Genomic DNA, 22,013 nt, shown 5'->3' on the forward strand with positions numbered 1-22,013 from the left:
TTCTTGAGAATCTAGATGTGGTAGAATACTAGAGATGATCTGAGTGACAAACAAGTGCAAGGTATAGTTGAAATATGTAACTAATGTCAGCAATCAGATACAAACTCTATTTGTAATAAACACCTATTTTAATGTCTTCAGATCAGATCTAGACTGAAGATCATTTTAGAAAGAATTTACAACTTTTTTATTTTACAGTGATTACATTATACCTTTCCTCCATCAGACAGACTGCAAACCTGGGCCCAGAAAGAAAACATACGCAAGTTGGCCATCACAAGACCTAACAAAATAAAAATACAACCAGATCAACACTAACAGATTTCTCCCTTTATATCAAGAGCATCGCTTTAAAGAATCTTATATCACTGCAGTCTTTCAATGTGCGTTTCCTTGTTTGCAACCTATCTACCAAGAGATCGAGTGCAACACTGTTTTCGGAGTACTGTGAATTACAGTTATTTTTCTACAGCCTTTTCCCTTCACAGAGGATTCAATTACCAACAAAGTAAAGAAACACACACCATCAGCTTTCACCTAAAAGCTGGCAACTACAAAAGGCTGTACATCATTATAACCTCCCCGTTAGCAGCTCTCAGGGAACACACACGTTCTTCATCTCCTAGCTTTCATTTTGCAGGGCTCCTTTAGGAAGTTTTGTCCCAAGACTAACAATTTTGTTTGATTAACATGTTTTGTTGTTCAGTACTTCAGTGTTCATACACTGCCCTTGTTAAAAACACTCTTGGCTACACCTATGCTAGTGACTGGATCAGTTACAGGATTCATCTTCTGTCTTTGAGGTCACCTGGCATAGCCTGGCCAAGTCTGTCCTATCAAAGCTTCTTCATCAATAAGACACAGATGCCACATCAAAACAATTGGAAATGATACTGGTCCATGTCAGCTTCTGAAACATAACTCTCGATGCCAAAGAGATGCCAAATAGAGCCCAAGAAAACACTCTGATCAGGTACTCTGCAGGGTGAACGTGGCAGTTATTGAGGAAATTATCACTGCTTGGTTCTGGTAATATTAAAGGTAAAGGCTTGTGTTCTTCAGCCATTCACTGCATTACAGGACTAACTAGAATCAAATGAAAACAGACTGTTTGGATCTTTCAGGTTAAAAAAAATCCACCCCAAACGAGCAGCTAAGAACATTACAGTTGCTGTGATAACAGCTCAGCTGGCAGCAGAGATGGTCTTGCTGTGCATTTTCTGTTTTGTCCTTGTAGCTTGTGAAAGCTACAATTCTGAACTACAATCACTAACATTTATAACAGTGCTTCTTCAAAGACACAGGGCAGACTGTGCATTGAGCTGAACAGATGAGAACAGAGAATATAGGAGCCATAATTTGTAGCCTTATATCTGTGAAAAAGCGTTTTTTAATATATGTATTGATATGCAAAATAACTTGATTTTTATGTTTGAAAGAAATAGGATTATCCGCCAAAGCCTTCCTCAAATTTACAACATTAATCCTACCTTCCCATATCAAATTTCAACATCATGTAGGTTCCTGTGATAATTTTCTAAAGCAATGTTTAACAGTACTGGGCATTCAGCTGCCTGAAATCAGGTTGCATAAACAAGAGGAGTTGATTAGACAAAGCTGTAGGTAAGCAGCCTGTGGAAGTACAACTGCAGGATATAGCGGATACCAAGAACTTTGCCAAAGGAAAACAGACAAGTCAGGAACTTTTTACACTCACAGTATGGATTTACACAGAAATTCTCCAGTCGTGCAAGTTTCCTTAATCATGCGCTACAGGGTGTTCTTGTACTTTCCTCTGAAGCATCTGACCCCTGGAGTCTCAGAGGTGGGATATAAGAATTCATTCCATAAATTCCAAGATTACTCCAATTCTCAAATCAGCCCCCAAACAAACAAAACAGCTAGATTTCTCAAGAACCAAATTCCTAAGTTCTCTTTGATTAAACAAAAGCCCCTTCCCTCAACTCGGAGGACGCAGTCTCCTTAACACCAGCTCTTCCCCACCTTTTACCTTGATCAGCAGCACACAGGTCCAGAGAGCAGCTTTCATATCTGCAATCAGTTGGCCTGGAACAAAGAATAAATCTTGCATTGCATGGATGAAACTTCCTATCTAGTAATACAATTTATTGGAGAGTTTCCACTACACTCAATTTTCTGCACAACTTTATTGCTGTTTTAATTCCCCTGGCACCATCTCCCAGTATAACAGTGAGGCAGAAACAACCACTTATGCCCGAGTTCATTAATGACTTGCTATTTAAATACCTCATTCAATCTTTCTCTTATGGTTGCTGTATTATTTATATCTGTACTTTTGAGATAATAATCAAGGGTTTTGCATTTATAGAAAACAAATTCCAGGAACAGTCTTCTGAAATTCTCCCTAGGCAGCTGATTTAAGAAATTAGCCAGGTCAGCTACAAGCCAGATTGAAACTGCTTCTGCAAGCCAATGCTGCTTCCCATTTATTAGCTCACTTTATCCAAAGTAGATGACAAAAAGCAGATTAAACACTATAAAACCAAAATGGCTGTACTGCATTAAATATTCTATGGCCATTACTCAAACTGTTAAAGGAGGCGTCCCTATACATCATGGACTATTAAGTCCTGAACTGGAAGTCAATTTCTTGGATTCAATCTAAAGTAGTTTTAGCATGTTCCAGTGAACTGAGTGGATCAGGACTCATGGGAAGGATTTTGATCCCTGGGACCACAGGCAGAATAACAGTAAATAGGAACGATATCCAGCCTGCCTCTGTCTGCCTCAAAAGCCTCTTAACTTTTACAGGATTTCACACATTACCAACAAAGAATAAGCTTACGTGATGCTTTGCATTAAAAGTAACAGAGACAAGCAAGACTCTTCTGTATAGGTAAAACACATTTACAACACAAGAAAAAACAAAGAAAAACAGTTTAATATTTGGTTAGTACCTAACAGTCCATCTATACTGCCAATTGCAGTGTAATTTAGCTGACAAACTTCATTAAGTATCAAGTTTATTCTTGGCCATTTAAACATTATCTACCAAAATAACATTTAAAAAAAAAAAAAAAACCACCACCCAAAGGCATTCCAACTCATATCAGCACATATTTTGACAGAAGGAAAGAAGAAAAAAAAGTGGCTATAAAGGTGCCACTTCTTATAAAATATTACAAATTTTCTCTTTGTGTTTGTTAGGAAATAGTATGCAAGTTTCTAGGCTAATAAATTAATTCATTTGTAAAAGAGTCTAGAAAATCCCATCAAATTTGAGCTTCAGCTGCACCAAATAGTACTCCAACAAGCCTGTAACTGGAAGACAAAGACAAAATATAAGGGAGACCAACTTTATTTAATGTTATCCTATTATATAGCCATTGTATCTTACAATTGTTTGAATGTCATTCCTTAAGTTTAATTAAACATGTCATATGATGTATGAAATTATAACCCCTTCCTCCAAAGAGAAGCAATATAACCCTCTTTCGGCTTAAACCAAAGGATTTCAGGGAAAAACTACAGAACAGCTTCGTGATATTTATAGACAATCGCTCCTTCGTTGCCTTCAATGGACAGAACCATAAACACAAAGGAAATTTGGGCAAGTTTAATTCCAACTTTGTCCCTGAGTTTGACAGCATTTGCTTGTTACAAATCAGGCAATTAACAGCTTTCACATTAAGGATCACACAGATGCATAAGAAACCAGGGGACAGCTTCAGAGGTCTACATTTCCTGCCCCCCCCCTTGCAGTTTCCTGCTACATAAAATATATTCCAAAACAAACAAAAAAACCCAAAACACTAAATTTCTTACAGACCCAATTCAAAGGAGAAATGTATCCCTAATTTGCAAATAAGCAATAACTAAGCCACCATAAATGTCTTCCTGATTAATAAGAAATTCCATTTCCACTTGTTGAGAAGCAAGAGAAGTTTATAAGCCTTTCCACTATGAAATCAAACTACTATATACTTCCTATATACTATGAAATAATTTCCCTTTAAGTGCATACACAGCATTGATTTTAAACAAGATTTATCAGGCTAGACAGCCCACTGTCTGAACAATGAGATCCCACCATTGCCTTACTTATGACAACACTAGCAGCAGGAGTAGTATCACTGTACAACTGGGATCACGAGACTAGACAGGACGGCACGAATTCAAGATCATTTTGTATGAAAACTTCAGAGCACATTAACTGATGGGCTACACAAAAATTTCTCATCCCAGGAAACATACGATTTACTTTACAGATTGAGATGTTCCCATAAGGTCCCCAAGTTGTATGGAAAAAAGAAAAAACAGCCTGAAAATAATGCTTACATGCAACTCCTTTGTGTTTTTAAACTATGACCTAAGAGGTAAAGGTAAAGCAACTCTATGCAGTGGTAGCTCGTAATAAAAAAAAATTTAACCCTCTGCAATCTATAGAATTGTACTTTATAACAAGCTCCATACCTGGCAGAGGCAAGAAAAAAGCTGCAAGGCAAGTCAGAAGAAAAAAAAAAAATTTTTTTTAAGGCAAAAAAACCCTACCAAATTCACATAACAGTACAGAATGCCGTCCAGTTTATTTCATTCAGACAGATTTCATAACAATTTCAGAAGAACTAACAAATTTCCATCTACCTTCCAGCAAGGCAAAAGAAGTAACGCCACTAGCTGAAGAGAGGCACCTTCCTTTTCCTCCCACCTTTATGTGTTGATTTCTCTAGGATGACCTCTCAGTCATCAAATTCTCATATAAAATGTCTCTGGCAATATCCTTTAAGTACTAGAGCTTAAAAAATATTTATATTTCTAACAGTGCCAAACTGAATACAGTGACACCAGAAAGCATTTCTCTCTGTGAGCAAAGGTTACTAAGGTGAATTCCACAATGCCATTACAGCAAAGGGTTCTTTAAGCGACTCCATGGTTCTTGGACAGCCGTGTAATTAGACTAAAATCTTTAGACTGCACATGTTTGAGCACACATTTTCCATCACTTGACATTTTTGGTCCATCCAAACACTGCAAAGGGAACACTGATTATTAAAACCTGCCATTTGCACAGTCCCAAACTGCCAAATTCAGATCTTAGATAAGCATTAGAATATACCTCTTAGTAAAACATAAAACAGCAGCCCAGTATCTCATTTTATAGCTTTAGTATGTCCAAATTTTTCAACAATCAAAAAAACAAAGTTTAAGACTGAACAAGTAAATGCACAAGACGAGAAAAATCTAGTTGAAACAAAAAGAAGCATTTTCTGTCTAGCAACAAAAGTCTCAGTATGCATATGCACAATTGCCAGAAAGAAATCTTATTAGACATTATTATGTCTAATTGGTAGACAAGCAAAAGTCACTTTGAGACAAGAATTTGTTCATGCTGGCATTTAAAAATCTCAGATAAAAAGCAAAAAACAATGGAGTAGAAGATTGTTGGTTAACTCAACCTTCTAGAACTTCAGCTTCAGTGCGACTGTACTTACCAGTGCCTTTTGTAAAGCTCAGCCCCAAACCCCCTTATATTTATTATTTAGTCAAGGCTGCGTGGTATTTTTGACAATCAATACCCTCAAAAATGGATATGCGGAATGAAATACATAAACTTGCATAGTTAGCATGGACACACAGTGTGTTCTATTAACTTACTTGTAGATGTCAGAAGCTTTCTGTTCACTGCTTTACACTTCAAGACACTGATAATTCAATTTCTCTGCACTCAACTCTATGCTCTAGTTCAACAGCAGTTACAGGGTTATTGGTCCTTGCTCTAATGCTACGTTCTTCGGCATTTTTCATGTCAGACAATTTCTTCTCCAACCAGTTAGCCCAACTTTGAAAGGGCTTTCTTAATAACATCTTAATTAAGATGTAAGGCATGCAATGCCTTCATCCATGTATGCCCAACTGGTAAGAATGGAAGCTCCCCAGGTGAACTCTGTCTCAACTAGGTTACATCAGAAAGATACATCCTGGCTACTCGTTCACCAAAGAGCACATTGTGCATCATTCTTTTCTACAGGCAGCCTCAAAGAAATGACTCAGTTCTCTTTCACTGTACTGATTGGTTTAGAAGAGGAAATAGTATTCAGTTGGCAAAAATTTCCATTTCAGTTCCAGTACTGATGGTTTTAAGAAATTCATATGGAAACATTTTTCTGCACATATTTTACGTGGAAAAATATAGCCCTTCACTGCAAGCATGCACAAGAGCTGTTCCGCACATGAGCATTTTAGGTTCCTTTCTTCATGTACTGTGAGAGGAACTGGCTTCTGACAAAGCCGATGAGCTTGGTCTCTGTGCAGAACATAGTAACGATGGTTGCTGCGAGGCACAGAGCTCCCACGCTGATATGAATCAGCCTTGCCATCCAACCCTTATCGCAGCAGAAGAATACCTACAACAAAGGCAACAAGCAATTGGAGGAAAACTAGTCAGCACAAGGTGGATAAACCATCTCAGTAACAAAAGGTCCAACACCTCTCTTGATCATGCTACCAACATTATCAAGGCGAGCACTGTAAGCAGCTGCTAGGAAGATTTGCCACATGCATTGATCCTACAGTAAAAATTACCTTTGGTAGTCACGACACTTGTTTTGCTAGAAAAAGAATTTCTGTCAAACAGCAAAAAATAAGCATTCAGTATATACCTAATAAATGTGGAAGTTATTCTTATTTGCCATGTAGAAATACATTGATACATTAGAAAAACTCTCCTGGTCCACATAAGTGCCATTTTGCAGCAAGGTATTAAACTATATTCTAACAAAAATCCCATTGGAAATCTTCCATTCCAAAATATACAGCTCTCCTTTTTAAGGCATAATGGATTTAAATTTGTCAAGCTCTTGTACATTGAAATGCTACCATCTCTGTAATAATCGGTCTGTCCAAATATGATCCAGTAGTCTGATAAACAATTTTAGGGCAATTTTCTGTTTTCATCATTCCCCCCCCTTCCCCACTGCTTTTTTTTATTATTATTTTTTAATGGTTCTACTACAAGATTTCAAGTCTTATTAAAAAACTGAGGAGCTTAAGTCATCTATAGACAGTAGAAATACACTAAATTTTATTTCTCTTGTCAGATACACCTTCTCTAGGTGGCAGAGGTAATTACGTATCATGTAGAAATATACACATGATGAAGTTCAATATATCACATGTATTCATTTAGTCTCTTAATAGATATAAGCAGCCTTGCAAGCCTGTAGTGAAAGGCTTCCAGCCTATGATCAATGAGCTTTTCTGATAATTTAATTTCACTGCTTGTGGAAACACAAGTCATCTGACATTAATTTTCACAGTGAAAGCAAACCTGACAAAGATACTTACCTCTGAGAAAACGGTAATTGCTCCACTTATGATATAAACAAGTAGTAGAAGTGGTGAGGGCAGCAAGCCTGACAAAGGTCTGCAAGTGCTTTCTTTGAAGAAATCATAGATAAAGTGGATGCTGTGAGCTATTCGAATACCCATATTAAAGCAGTTGGCAAGGATAAATCCTACACTGCCATGCCAATGGGTCAAGAAATAAGAGATGCACAGGAATGTGAATGACAAGGCCAGCATGACAAAATTATACCTAGGGAAAAGATGAAACAATTTAAATAACACATCCAGTTATAATACTTATTTACTAAATGTATATTTGAAAACAAATGCCACAATTTATTTTCTAAAAAGAGGAATGGACAAATTGTCTTATCCTTTTCTAATGGAAATAGAGACAAATCTGAGAACCGAGATGGTAACAAAAAATTTCATTGGAAGAGTGGAAAATCCTACAAATAAAAACCAAGCACTACCATTATGTGAGGGAAATTCTATTTCAGTAGTTAACTCTGTAATCACATCTGAAAGTCAAATTTAGTAACAATAGTTTGCAATGGTTGTAAAAATTTGAAGTTTTTGTGCTATGTTATATTAAGTAGCTATTAAAAGAAAAATAATGCTCAAAAATAAGGTGAAACCTTACTCAGGTTCTGCTCTGAACAGTGGCTTTGAAGACAAGTTCACACTTTAAAGGGGTAATGAAAGTAGACCTTGTCAATCTAAAATAGGTACTTCTTTGCCTGTGGAAAACAGCTCATTTAAATTAATTTTAAAATGGTCTTGTAATGGACAGCTGCTACAGAACTGAAAAAAGTCTGATAGCAGCATTGCAGGGGGAACCAGACTTTCTTTGGGAAACCAGAGAAATTAACCCTTTTTTCCATATCCTATTAATCTTACAGTCACACCCAAAGCATCCAGGCTAGGAAATTAAAGGAAGATTCACTAGACTTATACTGCAAATGCTGTTTTCCTGAAATTTGATGGACTTTTATACAACTAGCAATGAGCAGTGTGGTTGAAATATTGTACTGCACCATACTTCTAAAGCTTACCTCCTGACTCCCAGCAGTAGAACTGGTTTCAAATTTGACATCTCCAAAACACATTTGCAATTCCCCAAAAGAAGGCTAGACAAATTCACTAATGTACTTTGAGCTAACCTTCTGCTTCAGTGCAAGCTTTCATTCAAGAAATCTAATCATAGTATCAAAATCATTTCTTAAGTTTCAGTTAATAAGAGCTCAATTAAATTACCAAACTTAACATTGACCCAAGGCTCAAGAAAATTCAGTTCTATAAAATTTGATCTAGTATCACCAAATATAATGAAGGCTTCACACAAGAGATTATATGTTTTAAAACATTACTTCCGTTTGGATTTTTTGCTCTTTGCCATGTCTGATGAGATGAAAAAGAACAAAAAACTTAGCAGGGAAAGAATAAATCCTCTCATTGGCACTGTATTTCAAAAAATTTCTAACATTTGGGGGACTAACTCTTCTAAATTTACAAAATGCTACATGAATGAAACAGGTCAAAAAAGAGATAATGAAAAGTGTACTTCAGTTAATTTTTTTCCAAATACATAAAGTTTGAAAGCCTTCCATAAAATGAATATTAATATACTTTGAGAAACATCACCATCACCACCTTCAAGACCAAAAAATTACCCACAACTAAGACATAATAGGCAATGCAATATAGTATTTGTAACAAAAAAACAGCAGCACGTTTTTTAAAGTAAAACGAGACTGAGTAGATCTTTACAGCTGTTAAGTCCTTGCCTATAGGGCACAGAACCAAAAGATTTTGTTTTCAATTTCATTCATATTGAAGAGAACACAGAGGAATCTTAAGCATTAAGAAACAATCAACCTCTTTCTCTTTTCAACAAAAGCCAGCTTTGCTCCACCTAGGCACAGATGCAGGATATAGTCAGGGGAAAAGGGGAGAGGAAAAAAAAAGAAAGAAAAAAGCTACAGTTTAGGTCATTCGGAACAACTGATATGCAGTATTTCTGAAATTGCACATGTAAATAAATGAAACTGTTTAATAGTTACGAGATTTGAACGACAGTTTTAAATGACAGTCTGCTTTAAAACTAAGTTCAAGTTAGTTTCCAAACACACGTTCATGCAGAACAACAGTTCTCTGTTTAGACACTGAACTCCAAGAGAATCATATAAAGATTAACTACAGCAATAGTCTAGTGGCTACTGTTACCTACTTGTCTACCTCTTCTTTGCACATCAAAGCAAATGTGAAACATTCCGTTACTCCATTGACAGCAAGAAATAGGACATATAAAGAATAACACCGGAGGAGACTTGGACCTAAAAAACAAAACAAAAAAAAACACATGAAAATGATTAATGTACCATTAATACCATTATATCTATTACAAAACCAAATTGTTTTTACATTCACTGATACTAAGAGATAAAAGTTGTAATGTTATCATTGATGATAATGGAAACAAGTTCATCTGGACAAGCATCAAGCCTAGATATCTTTACAGGAAAATCAATGAACTAAATGAGGCAAAATAAAAACATAAAACCCAAAATACACCAGAGTAGTCATTATTATAGTAACAGAATATATCTCCATGTATTAGTGACAAGACAGTTCAAAACAACAGACAGGAGAGAAGTACTGAAAACTGTCTCGGTTACACAGCCACATGATTTTACTTAAGATCACCATACAAATCAGGCATCAGCTTTCAAACAACATGCTGGAGTTTAAAGCCTGATGTTATAAGCAGAAATATCTAAATGCTTAACATTTAAAAGTAAAAAAGTCTCATGGAGTTACTCTAACTCAGATGATCTTAACAATGAATAAGGTAATTGCAATTTATTTTAATACCCACTAAGTAACATCCCAAGGACATTGTTTGATGGTGCAGAGCTCTGTCATACATGACTGTCTTCAACACAATATTATGTCACACCATGCTTCATCTTCCCTGTAACCTTCTCTTAAGACGTATGTGAAATGAAAAAGGCAAGCCGGACTAGAAGCCTCCTGCAACAGGACAGGCAGAGTCTCCAGACAGAAACAACACCAAAGCTGGTCCCACAGAGGAGCTGCTAGGTCTTCACCCAGGAGGCAAGGAACCAAGCCAGCAAAAGGGGTTCTGCTACTGAACAAATTTCCATGCAGGAAGACAAAAAGCTTCTGTGAAGAGGAGCTACAGTAGGATGATTGCATCTTCTAGCAGGAGCTAATATAAGTCAATTGACAAACTACTATTGAAACAGAAACATGCAGAGAAGACAGAGCCTGAGAAAACCCCAGTTTGTGTGTCTATGCTTCAGGAAGAAGTAACTAACCTCTGCTTTTCCATCTGCAAATCCCAGGTGGCCTACTAACTGCTTGACTGCTTCTCTGGACAGATTTGTAAATCTTATCTCTTAATATGCAAAACTATAGTGAGATTGTTATCATTACATATTTTAGCAGTACAAGAAGTTTTTATCTTTTCTAGATAGAAGCATAGATTCTTTGGTTATGATCTGTACTTCAACAGCCGAGTTCACAAGTTTGCATTATTGAGTAGTCAAATACATACAATCCTTTAAATGCATTATTTTCCAACAACACAAAATTTCAGAAAGGTAGAGCCCCAAACCCGACCACACTTACTTAGAGCTCTTCAACCCATTTAAACATAAGATAACTACATATTTAAAGATGCTATAATGAAGGGACTAGTTCTACAATCAGACAAGTTAAATCACTGATTTCAACAGGACTTACGCAAACAAATTTCTGTGAGCACCAACTAACAGGTCATGAAAGCAGGTTATCATTAAAAAGCTACACTGGTTCTAATGAAGGGCAGGTACACACACATAAAAGTCCACATGTAACAGTTTCTGCAACATTCATCCATCTGCCTAAACGATCCTGTTTTCTGCACAACTCAATTTTATCCTGTACAGTCCACACACGGCGGTCTTGTGAGGGATGCTCCATTATTTTATTGGAATAACACAGCAATGATCAGCTTCAACTGGAACTAGCAACAAACCCAAGATTTTTAAGAGTCAGATACAACAGAGTTTACAGAGGTGGAATGGAGGGCGCTCTGCAGCCATGCAATCGTCATTATACTGCATGTCCAAGAGTAAGTGCTCTGGATCCCAAGACAAGATAATTTCTTCATTCTTCATTGTAAGCAAACCTGCAGATACCATTAATACTGCTGCTGAGCAACGTTATAGCTTCCATAAACTTCACAAGCTCTGATGAGAAAGTCAAAATATTCCAAGTTTAAATGTGTGCAACAGGACAAAGAAACAAAACAATTTAGCCAAAACAAGAACAGGTAATAACAGAGAGTATAATTCAGTTCCTCATTAGGACTCAATATTTTAAGTTCCTTTTCATCTGAGATGACCTTGCTCGGATAGACAGAACGGCTGATTTACCCAAGAATTCATAACTGCTACAGTTTCCCTTTAGAAAGGATTGCTACTTTGCCAGCTCTATAAATCTTTACCTGTTCCAGAACTGAGCATCGAGCCTCCATAAACATCCAGAGCCAGCTGAGAATAGGCATAGCCAAAAACTGTGATGGTAAGGCCAATCAGAAGGACAAGTTTCAACAGCAATTCTAACACACTTGCAGCCGTAGCAACATCATCCTGAAAAAAATAGTCAATTACATGAATCAGAAACAATACAATAAGTTATTTTCACAAAGAAAAGCTGCTTAATGGAAAAAAATCAGTTTGTATGCTGCAGAGAAGTGTCAAAATTATCCTTTGGTATTAAATTAACAATACACACTGTCTTAACTTCCAAAAAATTTTTATATGCTTATTCTGTTCTACAGCTTACTTATTCAAAACTTTATGCAAATATTCGCCATCAATATGTCTGCTCAAGGAGATGGGCAAACAGCACATTGCTCCATCCCTGCTAAAAAGTTAGTAAATTGTAAAGAAAGGCACTGCGCTTGCCTAAGGCCACAATCTCAGCTAGCAGGAGAGTCAGGTTTTTATTGCTGCATAGGACTGCAGGATTTGCTACAGCAGAACAAGTAACCTGCCAGCTCTCCTGCCTCATTCCCGGAAGCAGCTGACACTAGATACCCTGTGAAAACTCCTAAGTCATTTTGCCAGGTGTGCAATACTGCATATAGAACATGTTACATATGCCTTCCTTACTCAACCAACAACCTAAAGCAGGGGATTTGTTTAACTGTGTGCTACTGTGCAAGTACTAGGATTACTAGAAAAAGTTATCCAAGTGCAGTACGAGGAGAAAGTCCAGGCTGAACTTCATGCTTGATCAAGTATTTCTTACCTAGAGCATGCATGAATGCTCCACAGAACAAACCCCTTGCTCTTACATTACCTACCATAAACCTCTGTTATTCTACATAAATTCAAAAGCTCAAGTAAAACGCACTCCAATTCCTCTCTTTTCAAAATTGCATTCTTTGGAAGCATTACAGTTTAATACGAACAAGTTACTTATACTCGTAAGCCAAGTATTTTCAAAAGGCATTCATTTGTTAGATTAAATCATGAAAACATGGTATTTTTACAATATGATTGCCTAAGTACATCTGAAAATGCACTGTACACAAGGGTTTACATCATACTATTTAGAGCAGATGATGTTAACATCAGTTAGAATATAATGCAGTATTATGCCACTGCATACCTTAATTTCAATTTTGTTAGAATTTTACCTATTTTCATTTTGTTTGGTCTAGCCTCACTTCATTTTTGTTGTTCATTTTTGCTTCAAGTTTTTATTTTCAACTTTAACAGGCTCTATCCTCAAAAATTTAAACACACACTTCTGTCAGTCCCTCTCTGTGACACAAAAAGCAAGCTGCATTTGACATTTAATTAATCTTAATGAAACATACCTGTTTCTGGTGCTTTACATTCTTCCCTCTTTCCAATACTTTAGCAAAAAAGACATAAAAACTCTCTTCGATAGGCAAAAATATAAACCTGGCCACCAGTGAACCAAGATTATTTATGATATCGTATACACCTTTAAAAAGAAAGGATACCAACAACTCATTTTAAGAACCAATTTAATTCCAAGTCTGTAACAAAGATGCATATTCTAATTTAACATATCCACTGAACAAAGAAAACAAGTGGACCTTGGTGTCACCTAGAAGTGGTATTCCCTAAAAATTCTGACGAATGACAGCAACCACACCCTGAAAACACAAGGTTTGCACACAGACAGATAGCAGAGCTAGAGCAAGAGTATCAACTATGGAGACGTGAATCTAGCAACAGCACCAAAATACACTTAAAATTCCTACTGTATTGGAAGTTAAAAGACCTTGATAAATAGGATTCTGTTCACTGAATGGGAAGAGGAATGTAAAGATTTTACTAAATACAGGACAAAAGAAAGATATCCATCTTTAAATGTAAGGTTCTTCTTTCTTTTTACTTTCATTCACTGAGGTGGAAGAGCAATCCTGTACAACATTTTACTGGCACTTCCATCCTCAGTAAGATGCCAAGTACTGCTCCAAACCTACTAAGACACCTATGCATATTACTACAATACAATCACTCATAGCATATGGAGCTGGGTATAAGGATAAGCGTTTTACATGTTCACAGTAAAATAATACAGTATCATCGGACTTGGAACCACCATTTCTCAATGGTTTGAAAACACAATTATTTCTGCCCTCATCAGTCTCTTAAAAACCCTTTGAGTAAGAGGCAGCTCAACTGTTCCTCAGGAAAGGAGGATGGTAAGCAGCTGCAGTTCCTGGGAGCAAGCTTTTACGCTCCATCAGTATTTACAGGCGAACATACTGTTGCCAAAAATTAAGAGTAGTTTGAACTAGCCACAAAACTTCTAAGAGCGGGCCTGCAATTATGGCCTATTTTCGTTCTCTAAGTGGTAAGATCTGAGATGCTGCCAACTTAGGCATCTGAATTGCTGCTGCCGTACATTACTGCATAATCACAATGAATCTTTTCACAGAATGCAACTCAGTCTGAGATGCAATGCTATGAACAACGCAAAACGTTCTTAGAAAATTTTAACATTCTTCCTGTAACAGCAGCTAAACAGATACAAAAAGATGACAAAAACCAGCAAGAAAACAAATACAATTACAAAAAATGAAGGCAAATACAAATGTAATGCATCAGATAGTACTAGACCCCTACTAATGAAGATTTAAAAAAAAAAAAGGTATCTTATACCTAATTAAAAAGTTTTGATCCAGAGAAAAATTAAATTAAAACCAAGTACCTTAAATTCTCTCTTCTATATCCATTTATCAGTCATTCTCTGACATGTACCTCAAAGTCACAAAGGTTTTGAAATCTTCCCAGATTTTCAAGTTAGCTTTTAAATTCTGTAAATTATTTTCAGAATTAACTCAAAAACAGGGACTTAACTGCACCACCATTCCACAACAACATTGCACTTACCCTGATCTCCAAAATTTAACACATTCAAAAAAGTCATCACATATCGTTCACCTGCAAGTTCAAAACACAGACATTAACAGCAAGCACCGAATGTAGTCTCTAAAACCTTCCCAATATTTATTCAGATATATCCAACACTAAGGATTCAAGAGACAAGGTCAAATGGGACAGCAGCTGGTTCAGAAGACCCTCAAAAGCATCATTCAGGTTGGAAACATCTGCTGGTGGCAACTTCTCTGAAAGTCAGCCTCCCAACAGCTTTCTCAACTTCCAAGTCAACTATATAACTAGTATATTATTCATTAGCATCTCTATTTTCCACTCATCTGTTCATCTTTAAAGATTTCTATTGCCTTTTCAGTGAAGAAAAATGTCACCAGCTCATACTACAACATACTCGAGGACAGTGGAAGTAAGGAATTAAAAATAAGCTTAAGTTCAAAATGTCATTTAAAAGATATTTATTATCTAAGAAAGTTGTATAAAAGTTTCATAAATACATTCACAAATCAAGTATTACCTTGACATAATGTTAAAGAATATAAAAATTATCATCCATTTCTAGGACAAGGCTGGGGGGTTTGGGGTTTTTTTTTTTAAGTTTGTTTTCTTCCCCACACAGAGCAGAGAACAGGCTAGCATTAGCTGACCACATTGGTGCCCCACCACAGCAGGGTGGCCTGTCTCCTCATCATGGAAGCCCACCCAGCTGTACATAATTATAGCTTATCTATATACATGCAGTATGCCCAAACAGTTCCAGAAGTCCCAAATACATTGAACCAACCGAAGTGTGTACGCATAGCACGTACCTACTTCCTGATCGCTTCTGAGGAAGAAACAGCCAAAAGTTGGCTGCTGTTGCCACAGCAATTTATCCAGCTTTTGGGCTCCTTCCAACCGCCCCTCCTTCCAACCGCCCCTCCTTCCAACCGCCCCTCCTTCCAACCGCCCCTCCTTCCAACCGCCCCTCCTTCCAACCGCCCCTCCTTCCAACCGCCCCTCCTTCCAACCGCCCCTCCTTCCAACCGCCCCTCCTTCCAACCGCCCCTCCTTCCAACCGCCCCTCCTTCCAACCGCCCCTCCTTCCAACCGCCCCTCCTTCCAACCGCCCCTCCTTCCAACCGCCCCTCCTTCCAACCGCCCCTCCTTCCAACCGTTTCTTGCACACAGGCAAAAGGCAGGCTGCAGGCTATAATTCCAGTCTCAGCAACCCCCTCCTTGCTCTGGCCCTTCTCCATCACACCTATATATTAAGCCTCACCTTCTGTCAAAATCTGTTTCAAGAAAGACTGTTTGAAGAAGCTCCAAGTCAATCGTGCCTCTTTCCAGTTAACAAAAGTCTGCAAAAAAGTAGTACTGAAATGTAATAAGCATCACTGAAACTACTACGTAGAATTACAAAATAGAAAGACAGTGCGTTACTCATGACTAATCTAAAATATAGCTAAATTCAAGCACAAACCTCACTCTGATTTGGCTGAGTAACACTTTTTCCTTTGGTGAAAATTACTATTGCTGCAGATAGCTACAGGACCTGAAGAAATTTTCTACAGAAAAGATTACTCAGTGCAAAGTAGGGGGGGGGGGGACTGTTTATCAGGCCAGTGCAACTCTTACTCTCATTCTAGACATAAACATCTTACCACTCTTCAAACCGTCCCAGCAAGTCTAGCAACCCAGAATGACCTCAATTTGTAAATTTTTCAAAAGGTCTTCTTCCCTCACTATGGCTTTTCATTTCTTCCCTTGCCCAGTTTCCTCCTGAGAGTACATGGTAATATCTAAGTGTCTTTAGGGCTCTGGGCACCATAGTGTTTATTTTGTGGAAAACAGTAAATACTAAAATCTGTGGTAGAATCCATGGTTCTGATCTCTCCCCTGCCTCTGATGCAGTGACACCTGGCCTTTCCCCTTCACACTACAGATGTTCCACCTTCAACTTACCTTTTAGTATCTTCACAACAAAGTACATGTCACCAACAACCCCATAAAAACAAAGAGGACAAGTATCATTACATTTTTCTGACAAGGCTTTAAATGTTTGACAGAAATTGAGTGGTGACGGCACAGCAATTTGCCAAGCTACAGGGATGTATTCACCAGGAGAAGAGAACAGGGGAAAATAGAGGGTAGCAGCTGTGCCGGCTGCACTGCCCATTGCAGGAGGGACCGCAAGGTGTACGAAGAAGGAGTGGTCACCTGCTTGTGCAAACAGCCCATTCCCTTGGCACTGCACTCGGCCCAGGTATAAATAATACAACATGCTACTAATATCAGAATTTTTATGTAATAGTTTATTCTTAAGCAGCCATTTCTTTCACAGTTCAGAGAGATCCTCAAGAATCACACTTACTAACTCCAGTGCCTCAAACTAATTTTCAAAACTTTCCCCAAGAAAGACTGTAAAATTAAGAAATAAACTGTGTGACCAACCTCATCTTCTACCAAGTTAGGTAAAAGAGCTTTCATTCTAGCAACTGGAAATGACTTCTTTGTTGCTTCAGGAGATCCCAGAAATGTCATAAAATAAATTACATAGCACATTACCAGAATGCTGGTATATAAAAGCTGGAAGGAGAAGAAAGGATAGAAGACGACCAGTGATACAAAATTAACTTACAAATGCAGAATTACATACTAGAACGCCAAATTCAGAAAGAAGAGAATGTATTAAGTAGTTTTTACCCCTGTCAAATGTTAGGCTAAAGACATTAATTTAACGAACAAGGAGAGAAAAAAAAAGAATGCAGTTGATTGGGTTTTTAATCAACAGTTTAGCATCATGACTGGCCCTTCGTCAGCTTTTTTTTATGTTCTATTCAGTATTTTCAAAGTTATGATATGCTCAGCCCAATTTTAAAGCAATTATTCATTTGGATGGGGGTCAGGGGGAATTGCCAGAGCAACTACTGTCTACATAAGCTATATACCACAGCCAGCATGGTATAGCTGATCTGATAATGCACAGGCCACATCTATTTTTCAGGAGCTAATTTATTCATTCTTTATTGTAGTAAAGAAAAAGTCTTAACCTAAGTCAACCAGATGCAAGAAGTACTTGTTACCTTCTGATTATCACCTTCTATACAGCAGAACACAAGTCAAACATTAAATTAATACTGAAGCCAGCTGATGAGCAGACTCCTCAAGCATTAGAATGTATAAGTGATTTAGAAAAAAGTTAAAATAAAGCTGACATAGAATAACATAACCTTATTTGCAGAAATGTGTCCTCATACACAGAACACAGGGCTTTCTTATACCTCTCAAGTTGATCTGGGTCAAAGTGCAAGTCAATAATGAGTATCAGCACAATGAGACTTGCATCTTAAATCTCACAGGAGCATTTTCTCTCACCTCCTCTATGTTATTTAGCAGGCTAAACGCCAAAGGCAACAGAAAATTTTAAAAAAAAAAAGTCAGATGAATCAAGAATTTACAGAAAAAAAGAACACAGGAAACTTACCTGCGCCAAGGAAAAGATGTAGAGGCCCCACTGAGGATAAAGAATTACTAAAATAACCGTTAAAACACATTTTGACAATACTGAAAAGCTTTCAGCAATTACCTTTAAGAAAAAGAAAACAAATTTTATCTTCTGCCAGCTTAACCACATACAGACACTTAAAACACATTTCACACACAACTTATGTAGAAGGAATATAAAAAGTCAGCGGGACTTTACTGCAAAGTTTTCTTTCTGCTGAATTGGTCATCTTAGATTGCAATTACTCTGTAAATCCTCTATTCTTGTGTCTCACAATTCCTTCACTGTACTTTCCCAATCCCTTGTACAGGATACAAGGGAGAAAATTTTGCTCAAGACAGTCATGTTCTCAATTGCTGCATTTCACAATTTAATACTCACAATCAATTGAAATGCAAAACTGCGGAAGCTGTATGCCTCTCCCCCCAATTAAAACCCATAATTACATATTCAATAATCAGTAAGGTGATAGTTTCTAAATAAACTAACTTCCTTGCTTTAACAGGTACGCACTCATGTTACAAGTTGCACAGTATTAAACTTGATGTGTTTTAGTGTGCTTGAACATACAAACGTCTAGTCAGGGAATTTGTTTTTTGCATTAACTTTTCATTTTTTCTTCAATAGAGAAAGAGAGGATTTTTTTTCCCCGTATACTTAGCCTGCTTTACTAACCTTAAGTCTTATGAACAAATGAGCTTGTGCTAAAACCCAGAAAGGTTCTCCCAGAAGCTCAATAACTGCAGAGAGACCAAATGCCACTACACCAGCCTGATAATGAGGAACGACAGTAGGATCAGGTACTTCAAGCAAGTGTAGCCAGACTGCGCCCAAGAAAACAGACCAAAAAATGCCAAGAGGAACCCTAAAAAGTTAACATAAAAGCAATCAATAGAAGTGATACTTAAGCAAGAAAAAAAGTGAAAGTTAGATTAAAACTTCACATATTGCCATATTTTAAAAAAAATTTAAAAAGTGCTCTACAGAATTCACTTCTATTGCAACTACATCAAGAATACTTCAGTTTTTGTTTGAGTTTGTGGTGGGTTGGGTGGGTTTTTTTTTGGTAATGGACATCTTTGCACATTCTTTTCTGAGACACAGATGAGAAAACATTTTTCTGACTTGTCTGCTTCCTACTTAAGAATAAGGTCAACTATCTAACATTTTATATTTTTCTGAACAATTCTGGTCTCATATCAGCCTGTAGAGTTACTTAAATGTTTTAGCCCTGTGTTTTTTATAGTACTGTATGATTACCAGGGACTTGACAGACAAGCTTTGGGGAATCTTGGTGTAACAGCTAACAATGTCACCACTCCAACTGCTAGTCTCACGCTTCCAGAGATCACTGGTTCTCCAGAGAGGGACAGCAGAGTTAGCAGAAGAAAATGCATGCCTGCACCTCAGGTATGCTAGCTCACATTGCTACACCATAGCTCAAAGCTACTTCGATTAGTGACTGCAGCTAAGAAGCCAAGCGATGCACAAGAGCACAGACATGTATTACCTTCTGTTGACACTGCTCCTGGAACACAAAGCCTCTGGCAGAGGGCAGAAAGTTTTATACCATTGCAGCAGGATTTAGTTCACCCTCCCATTATCACATCCCTAAGGTATTTTAGGTTTTCATTTCCTTCAAGAAAGTTAATCTTCATTTTAAGTTACGCTTCACTAGGAGAAAAGAATAAATAGCACACAGTCATTGCTAACTGAACTGTATCATTTAATACCCACTTGAAAAGCATTCAAATAGCAGAAAAATGAACTTTGTAAAAAAAAAAAAAAAAAAAAACCAACCACACACAGTGAAGAGAATGGATCTGTTTAAAGTAATCCATGCCACAACTGCAGTGACTAACAGCAGCTATCCCTGAATGGAACGATCCCTCCTCCTTATCCCTGGATGCAGATGACCACACGCAGCCCCCCAGGGCTGGGCCAGATCTAATAACCGTGCAGTTCCAGGGAAAGTCAGCTAGATAACCTAATGGAAAACTACTCTTTTTTCTTGTAGAGTTAGTTTTCCACCATGTCAGCCAGGTGAACTGACTCCCCAACCTGTTGCTGCACAGCTGCTAGACCCGACAGAGAAGTAGTAGCAGGGATGTGCATCCAGCAGCAAACCAGCCATAAAAATCAGTTTAGGTGCATTTAGGTGCTTTAGAATATGCGATTAGACTCTCTAGCTGCAGTTTCATGTAAACTTTAAGATACCCAGTTCTTAGATAAAAACTGTACGGCTGTTGGAAGAAATAGTCCTACTTATTCTCTGCTGTTCACTTTCATCCTCGCATCATCCCTTCTTCCAACCCAACATAAACGATTATGCTGCCATGCCATTAAACCAGATCAGGGCTTACACACTGACAAAAATAGTTCTGAAAAAAGAAGAAAAACCCAGCTCAAACTGGTTCTCCAGCTCAATTCAAATATACCTTCACAAACACATACGGAGTAATAAAGAAATAAGACTAGGCAAGTAAAGAAAAAGAAAAGCCTATATATTTGGGCAACAGGTTTGTCCCTTTGACAACTACAGCATAAATGAAAATCCAGTCAAAGTGACAAAACTAATGGTTCCTGGTAGCACCTTTAGCAAGACACATGCCCACTTACTCAAGAAAAAAAAAGTTCATAAATGGTAAAAACAACAGAGCTGACTACTTCCATTGTATCAGTCCTGAAAATAGGATCGAGATTACTAAGTGGCTCAGTTATGAAATAATTGTCTCTCTAAATACTTATTTCCATTTTGTTTTCATTTCTCAGACAAAAGCCAGGAGTAAATACAAATTTTTAAAGGTCTCTTACGTGAACCACAGTAGATTAATTGTTTTAGTCCAGTTGCGTTTTGCACCTCCGCTCAGACAAGCTCTGCGAAATGCCTCCCGGGCTAGGAATAGAACGGTTGAATAAAGTAGCGTTAGCCTAAAACAGATGAGACAAAAAAAAAAAAAGAGAAAAAGAGAATTATTCCTTTATATATATAGTTTCTGAGCTTGTTCGCAGCATCACAGAACAACTGAGGTTGGAAGGGACCTTCGGAGATCACCTGGGGTCAGAACTGCTCCTGCAGCGCGGTTACAGACCAAACTGTCACAGGAGACCGCGTGATGCACAAACCTAACCCAAGGGGAACGCAGGGGAAACCTTCCCACGCTGCAGGGACACAAGGAAAACTGCCACCGCCTCTAAGGAGGCAGGAAAACAACTGCGTAAGATAATAAATAGCAAGAATACTTCAGCAATGCCACAGGGCGACAACACAGCTGTCAGATCTGCGGCAGCAGCACGTAATACAGCGTTGCGCAGCTTTCCCCGCTGCCGGCCGGGGTTTAACGTTAAGGCAGGCCAGGCCAGGCCAGGCCGCGCCCCGCCGCGCTTCGGCCGACGAGGAGGCGCGGGAGCCCCGCAAGAGCAGACAGCGCTGCCGCGGCCCGCACCGCCGGCCCCAGCCCTGCCCCGGCCCCGGCGCGCACCTCACGCTGACGACGCCGATGAGCTCCCTGGAGAGGTGGCGCAGCGTGAAGGCGTTCAGCGCGAAGGAGACCCCGCGGGACAGCACCTGCCGAGACACACACACGCACGGGGCCGCCTGCCGCCGCGCCCCCGCGCCGCCTCCCGCCCAGCGCGGACCGGCGCGGCGCGGCCCCGCACCTGCAGCAAGGCGCTGGAGGAGGCCAGCCGGGCCGTCTGCCTGAGCGCGTCCTGCGACGCCATGGGCCGCCGCTCCCCGCCCGGCGCGG

At 38.5% G+C, this 22,013-nt stretch overlaps 1 protein-coding gene across 5 annotated transcripts; it reads right to left on the reverse strand.

The window, feature by feature from the left end:
- Nucleotides 1-218: 218 nt before the first annotated feature.
- RFT1 (RFT1 homolog) lies at nucleotides 219-22,008 on the reverse strand. 5 transcript variants are annotated; one of them, XR_010885375.1, is made up of 16 exons: nucleotides 21,925-22,008; nucleotides 21,747-21,832; nucleotides 21,079-21,195; nucleotides 18,940-19,129; nucleotides 18,244-18,345; nucleotides 17,211-17,345; nucleotides 16,039-16,117; nucleotides 14,775-14,825; nucleotides 13,223-13,353; nucleotides 11,840-11,984; nucleotides 9,557-9,662; nucleotides 7,327-7,576; nucleotides 5,638-6,386; nucleotides 2,012-2,067; nucleotides 1,718-1,811; nucleotides 219-283 (listed from the first exon to the last, which is right to left on the reverse strand). XR_010885375.1 is itself a non-coding variant. In XM_067303249.1 (13 exons), the coding sequence occupies exons 1-13, from the start codon at nucleotides 21,985-21,987 to the stop codon at nucleotides 6,222-6,224; spliced, it is 1,620 nt and encodes a 539-aa protein (XP_067159350.1). In that variant the 5' UTR covers nucleotides 21,988-22,008; the 3' UTR covers nucleotides 2,901-6,221. The 5 variants fall into 5 exon arrangements, 1 of the variants encoding a protein (XP_067159350.1); XR_010885374.1 differs by having other exon boundaries at nucleotides 1,718-1,818; XR_010885373.1 differs by lacking the exons at nucleotides 219-283; nucleotides 1,718-1,811; nucleotides 2,012-2,067 and adding an exon at nucleotides 2,901-3,303.
- Nucleotides 22,009-22,013: the final 5 nt, after the last annotated feature.

The sequence above is a fragment of the Apteryx mantelli genome, chromosome 12, assembly GCF_036417845.1.
Source record: "Apteryx mantelli isolate bAptMan1 chromosome 12, bAptMan1.hap1, whole genome shotgun sequence".
NCBI lineage: Eukaryota > Metazoa > Chordata > Aves > Apterygiformes > Apterygidae > Apteryx > Apteryx mantelli.

Bases quoted from the DNA above. Each gene is read 5' to 3' on its own strand.
- RFT1 (XM_067303249.1), bottom strand. From the start codon at position 21,987: ATGGCGTCGCAGGACGCGCTCAGGCAGACGGCCCGGCTGGCCTCCTCC. The intron at 21,833-21,924 runs GTGCGGGGCCGC...GTGTCTCGGCAG, and splicing joins CCTCCAGCGCCTTGCTGCAG to GTGCTGTCCCGCGGGGTCTC. The intron at 19,130-21,078 runs GTAAGAGACCTT...TTAACTTTTTAG, and splicing joins ATTAATCTACTGTGGTTCAC to GGTTCCTCTTGGCATTTTTT.